Below are 6,957 nucleotides of genomic sequence, written 5' to 3' on the forward strand. Positions count from 1 at the left end.
TCCTTTTATAATTTTCATTTCTATTTTTATGGTTTTTATCTCTTTGTAAAAGTTCTCGCTCAGTTCATCAACACTTTCCCTAAGTTCATTGAGCGTCCTTATAACCAGTGTTTTGAACTCTGCATCTTTTAGATTACTTGACTCCATTGTTCATTTTGTTCTGTTCTCTCATATGGTTTATGCTTCTTTGTCTTCCCATTTTGGCTGCCTTTCTGTGTCAATTTTCTATATATTAAGCAAAACTCCTAAGTCTCCTGGTCTTATTAGTGTGGCTTTGTGTAGTAGGTGTCCAGTGGCACAGTCTTGAGGTGTTCAGCCGCAGGCCAAGTTTAACCCCAGCCTGTGCCCCTCTGGGGCCACTTTTTAAGATTCAGCAAGCAATGCACAGATGCTGTGTTTATAGTTGCCTCAAGAGGCCACGCCAGAAACTGAGGCAAGCTGCCACCGTTGTGGGTCTTGGGTTGGCTCAGTAAGGAGCCCTGGACTCTCAGAGGATACAAATGAATGTGGCTTGTGGAGCCGTGAGTTGGGGGAGGTGGAGTTTCAGGGAATCTTCTGGGCGTAGCAACCTCTATTATCCAGTTCGATGACGTCTCACCTATGGCGGTGCTCTGTCTGCACACTGGGAATGGGGAGGACTGAACAGAGGAACAATGGATACCATCAGCACTTCTGCCAGGGAGAAAGCCTCGCCTTTGGCTCTCGCTCTGACAACTCAATGTCCTCCTTTAAGTCCCTGGTGCCCCCCATGTGGCTGACCCAGCGCTAGTTCTCAGAGTGAGCAAGTCTGTCTCTGCGAAAGTCCAGTTGCGGACATGGCCCCTTTAAGAGGCGTCTTCAACTGCCAGCGCAGCAGCTTCTGTCCCACTCAGCCACAAGGTACCAGACAGCTTCGTGTCTTTGCCCCCTCTTACCTTCTACCACTGCAGATTGATTAATTATTTCTCTCCCTAGTTATAGTGCTTCTGTTCATCTACATCCCAGGTGACTTTACTTGCCGTTTGCTCTGTGTTTCTGTCCCATCTTTGATGTGGTCACAAGAGGGATGACAAAGCCTCTATCATCTATGCAATATTTAGGAGCCTCGAACCACTGTATTTTTGAAAATTATCTATTCAGATGTTAGGGCTTCAGAGGATAATTTAATAGTAGTGGTGGCAGGAAGCTGGGTAGAATGCTATTGCTTTTGGTTATGTTTCCATCTTTAGCTCTGACGATAGGTCAGTGTGACTTCAGAGGTCCCTATGTCTTAGGAGGGTATAGTGTTGCATTGGATTTATAGGAGGCAAAGCTAATGTAGTGCAAATGAATATGAAAGCAGTAAGAAAAAGGATAATGGCCTTAAAGAGTTGAGATATAGGGCTGGGTGAAAGTGTAAAGAAACAGAGACCAAGTCCCATAAGTTGAGGGCAAACAAATGAAAAATTGAAAAAAAAGTAGAAAAAGGTAGTGAATATCGTAACATTAGACTGCTCTCAAAACTAGGCTTTTCAATTTAATGTGTTCTCTTCAAGTTCCAAGTTATAAAGAGAGGAACTAATTGCTTATTCCTCACATTTTGCTCATACAACTTCATATACTCATAGTGCTGCTCTCTTTGAACTTGATGCCTGAAAATATGAATATTTTTTACTACCCATTGTTTCTTTCTCTCACATAGTTCTCTGCAATTCTGTCCTCGTCTGAGTGGGCTAGTGCCCTGGTCCTACTTCATATTTCTGCATTATCTATTGCAATTTCTCCATCTTTTTTTCCATGTTACCTTGGCTGTTGATTTCTGGGTGGAAGTTTAATTATAGCTTATTGATAGTCTTCCTGTTTTCATGAGCAGGAAATAAGTTTAGAAATAAATCCCCGGATGTCAAGTAACAAATAGGTTTTGCTCTGAAAATTTCATTTTGAATTAATTACTTGGAATTTGGTCTGCCTAACAAATAAACAGTGATGTAAATTATAGTTAAGAATCAAGGCTAGTTCATAAAAGTCTCTGACCCTAAGGGTAACTGAAATACAGTATAAATCTTGTAAAGGAAAGTGGTAGAAGAAGAGGTTACTTTTTCAGTTTTTGAAATTAGTGTAAGAAACGTGTAAGAAAGTGAATGGTTGTAGAGGAGGAGATAGTCTACTTAGATGCCAAGACATTTGAGGAGATCTGAAGGAGATTTCCAGATTTTTTTTTTTTGCGAATTCAAATGGTTAGTAATAGTCGTTCTCTTAAGTTAAATTAAAAACAAACATGTCTAGAGGGGTCAAGGCATTTGCAGTTTCTTCTACATAGTTTTCAGAGATTGATACATTAAGAAATAACCAATAATAATTTACTGTACTCATCCCACAAAAGCAGAAGTAGCTAAAGAATGTATAAGCATAGCAATCCAAGGGGCTTATTATCATTTTTTTAGTGTTAGTCACTTAATGAACATTTATTGAATACGTACTCTTTGGAAAACATTGTATTCCATGATATTGGTGCAATATCCTTGGAAATTCCATCTGTTCTATTAATTGAAGTTATTACATCTAAGTTTAGGATGATTGTCAAATACCTATCACAAGCCTTACCTTTTTCCTAAAGTTCAGTTTGATATCTCCAAACTACTTGACATTTCTTTGTGCATTCTATCTCAAAGTCATCATGTACTGTGGTGCTTTATAGTTTACAAAATATATCCATGTATACAGCCTTTAAAAAGATAATCTTATAGCTCAGAGTAGGTTAGTTAAATAAAATACTTTATAGCATTATGTTGCTTAGCCTAATAGAGAAAATAATCAAAGATGAAGTTTTTATAATTAAAACTCATTTCTAAGATAGTCTATACCCTTAGTAAGTATGGAACCAAAATTGTCAATTATTGAATCTAGTTCCCATTATTTTAATCATATTGAGGTATTTTTTAGCCTCTTAGCACTGTGAAATTGCTGTGGCATGTCACTTAGAGAGTGGCGAAAAAGAGGCTTAGGTTTAAATATGGTACATATTCATTTTTTCTAAGCTTCAGACAAAAGTTTATAGTTTTAATTGAAATATGTTTTCACTCGGGTGATACATGTGTTATTTTTTAAGCTGGCAGAAATTTTAAGCTTTATTAAGTCTTATTAAGTGTAAATACATTTTATGTTTGATATATTAATATTTTTGAAATTATTATGACCACTGAGGGATCATTGAATCTCAAGTATTTCTGTTTTTAAACAAATGAGGAATAAGAAGTATCTGTTTTTTTTATTATGATAAAATTAAGATTCGGCAATATGTTCTTAAAAACATGGGCTATATTAGTTGTATATTAGGCTGAAAGTAATGAAGTAAAATGCCATAATGTGATCAGTGTAATCGGTTTAGTTTCCAAAAAAGCAATATCAGTTTTATTTGTTTTGCATAATGCTAGACTAATATAATAGTTTGTAAAAATCCACCCAACTGATAACTCATTTACAGAAAGTCTTCATGGACCTTGTGGATCTTCAGACTAATGCTTTATTTAGACTGATTTTTTGAAATTTGCATTTTCTTTGAAGTAAAGCTGATTTTTAAATTTTCTTCCCCCCCCATTGTTACAGATGTAACATTTACATTTTTAACATTTATTGAGTTATAGTCACTTAAAGGTATCTCAATATAGAAAATAGCCAAATCTGTTGCATGTAACTATATGTTTAAATTTAAAACATGCTAAATAATACTATTGAAATTGCTTTTGTCTCGTTGTTATTTGTCGTGAGAGATGTTGAAAGGTTAAATCAATCTCCTACATGCATGCTGGCAATAACCATCATCCTCACTTCTTGAGAAAGATGTGTTTCAGATAAATGTAGACTACTAGGATTACAGAGGGACCTTATAATTTTACTCTCTTAGTAGAAATGTATAACCAGTCTTTTTCTTTTTATGGTTGGTAAGGAGGTCTAGTGGGCTGGTTTCTTGTTAATAACCACCTGGTCTTGTATAAGGCTACAGTTCTTTACCTAAAACCCTTGGGACCTGGTGTGTTCTGTTATTTAGGTTAAAAAATATATAAGAAAATAACACAGTACACATGGTTATATGCTATATATGATATAACATTCTTAGGGTCTGAGAAGGCACTGTAATCAAACATTAATATTTTTGTAGGCAGATGTATGAATATTCACATTAAGTGGGAAAAAAACAAAAGAGCTTTTATATCAGTTTAGATCAGGTTTTGTTGCCAAATCAGCTATGAAATAACAGTTTTTTGGATTTTGATTTTCAGATAATTGTGAGTCTGTAATAAATTACAAGATGTATTATACTATTAATAGATATAATGCTTTTTTACAAATAATTCAAAATATAACCAAATTATACATCTTCATTTAGTGTTTATCAATTTTTCCACTATTTCACCTTTTATTTCATCCTCTAAAATATTTTCTTTTTACAGCTGCTGTATTCTCGAGGATTGCTAATTGATCTTCTAATCAAATCTAATGTTAGTCGATATGCAGAGTTCAAAAATATTACCAGGATTCTTGCATTTCGAGAAGGAAGAGTGGAACAGGTACTATGCTTATCAAATATTGTAACTGGGTATGAGCTTAAATTATTATTTTTTTTTGAAAGGATAAGCAAATAAGATTGTGATTTTTCTGGTAAAGCAGAAAATTCCAATCCTGCATGGCGATTTACAAATGTAAATAGTGAGAGAATGCTCAATTAAAAGGTCTAGTGTTAATTTTCTCATGAGTTATTCTGCAACTTGATGTTGGGGTTGAGAAAGTGTTAATTTCAGGCAGCATTGCTAGATTTGAGCTGTCATTTATTCCCAATTAGAGATGACATGGCATTGGCCTTTTAATGGCATAAGGAGCCACTTGGCAGAATTAAGTAAGAGAGCTTACAAGTTAATTAGCTCTGAAGTCAACAGAGATGCTGTTAGAACTGATAGAAGGTAACATGAAGCAGCCTAACTAGAATGGAAATAATAATCTTGTTATACTTAAAGGGGGGAAAAAAGTAATTTGGAATACTTGTTTATCACTAGGAAGCAGTTTCTGAACTTAAAATCGTATGTTTCAGGTTCCTTGTTCCAGAGCGGATGTCTTTAATAGCAAACAACTTACTATGGTAGAAAAGCGAATGCTAATGAAGTTTCTTACCTTTTGTATGGAGTATGAGGAACATCCTGACGAATATAAAGGTATTGTTTTTCATGTGATGTACTTTCCAGTTATTTGAGCTTTCTTAGTATTTTAATACGCTTGCTCTGTTGTAGTAAGCAACTCATTACTCTTAAAATATATTCTTACTCTGAACTATCCAATAAGGTAGCCATTAATAACATGTAACTAAACTTAAGCTAATTAAAATTAAATAAAATTTAAAATCAGTTTCTCAGTTGCACTAGCCACATTTCAAGTGGCTAGTAGCTATTGTGGCTACAGTGCAGCTTTAGAACATTTTTATCATAGTAGACATGCTGTGCTAGATTTTAATTTTTATTCTTGTTAATTAAATACTGCTGTCAACTGGTTCTTCATAGATGGTACATAGTCCCCTCTTTTTCACTGGGGATACGTTTTAAGACCCCCAGTAGATGCCTGAAACTGCTGCTGATAGTTCCAAACCCTATACACGTTTTTTTTCTATACGTATATACACTTTACAGCTTCTCTTTGGCCTATTCACATTGCCAGCATCACTATTCTTGTGCTTTGAGGCCATGATTAAGTATAGTAAGGGTTACTTACAGGGTTACAAGCACTGTGATGCTACTATGACAGTTGATCTGATAACTGAGATGGCTACTAAGTGACTAACAGGTAGGGAGTGTATACAGTGTGACTATGTTGGACAAAGGGATGAATCATGTCCAGGGTAGGTCAGAGTGGGACAGCACAAGATTTCATCAGGTTACTCAGAACCGTGTGCAATTTAAAACTTATGAATTATTTATTTCTGGAATTTTTCATTTAATAGGTTTTGACTGCAGTTGACTGTGGGTAACTGAAACCATGGAAAGTGGAACAATGGATACGGGGAGGGGGAGCTGCTGTATTCTTTTTTCATTGTTCTATTAATTTTTTCATCAGTAATAAAACTACATTTTTCTTTTCATTTTTCTAGGATTACTTTTGTTTGAAATATTGAGTTATTTATTTTGGTTGATTAAAAAGGAGGCAAGATGATATGGAGGAAACCACTGGATTAGGAGAATACACGGTTTCTAGTCTTGGCTTCGACCCATCTCATTGAGTGATCTGGGGCCAGTTAATTCACAATTTGTTGAAAATTGAATATACCATTTTAGTATCAGAGCTTTACACTTTAAATGCATTGGGCAGAAAAGTTATATAAAATAGGAATATACTATTGACAATTCATTTATAAAGTTACAGTGAGAAATACAGCAGTATTTTTTTAACTAAATATAATATCAAAAGTCTAGCTTTTTCTCTTAAAGTTTCAAATCCAGGCTGTTCTCCACAGTGATATAAACTTATATTTCTTCATGAAATTTTTCTAAATTTTGTTTGTATAATTTCTATAAAAATTTTGTCTTTTGCCATGGAACTGTATTTCTTACCACTAACAGTCCAGTTACATTTTTTCTGTTCTTAAAGAAGTAGTTTTTAGGGGTCCCTTTTTGTTGTGTGGTGTGATTATAAAGCAATAAGACTGATTCCACTAGACAGAAAAATTAGTTTCATTAGTTTTTAACCATAGTCCATTGTTCCTAGTTTTAGTAAGAAACATACATTTTTAAAAAATCAAGTATTACTCTGTTTTCACCAAAAATTGCCATTTGTCATCTATTTTATATTTCGGAATTATTGGCATTATTCTGCAGTTTTAAAGATAGTTAATGAATTATTTAGTGCTTTTCTTCTTTTTAAATCTGTAAAATACTAAACAAATGTTTATCATTTAAAGCTTAAAAATTTTGCTTTCAATCCAATTAGGAGAGTGAGATTTCTAGTTTTTTTTCCTGC

The 6,957-nt window shown here is 34.3% G+C and overlaps 1 protein-coding gene across 1 annotated transcript in view; it reads left to right on the forward strand.

Moving 5' to 3' along the window:
* The window catches only part of LOC102894600 (rab proteins geranylgeranyltransferase component A 1), a 140,789-nt gene that overhangs the window by 32,183 nt on the left and 101,649 nt on the right, over nt 1-6,957 (forward strand). The window contains 2 exon segments of the mRNA XM_025048785.1: nt 4,410-4,526; nt 5,045-5,165. Coding sequence (XP_024904553.1) covers nt 4,410-4,526; nt 5,045-5,165 — 238 coding nt within the window.

The sequence above is a fragment of the Pteropus alecto genome, unplaced genomic scaffold (assembly GCF_000325575.1).
Source record: "Pteropus alecto unplaced genomic scaffold, ASM32557v1 scaffold1010, whole genome shotgun sequence".
In the NCBI taxonomy this organism is placed as follows: Eukaryota; Metazoa; Chordata; class Mammalia; order Chiroptera; family Pteropodidae; genus Pteropus; species Pteropus alecto.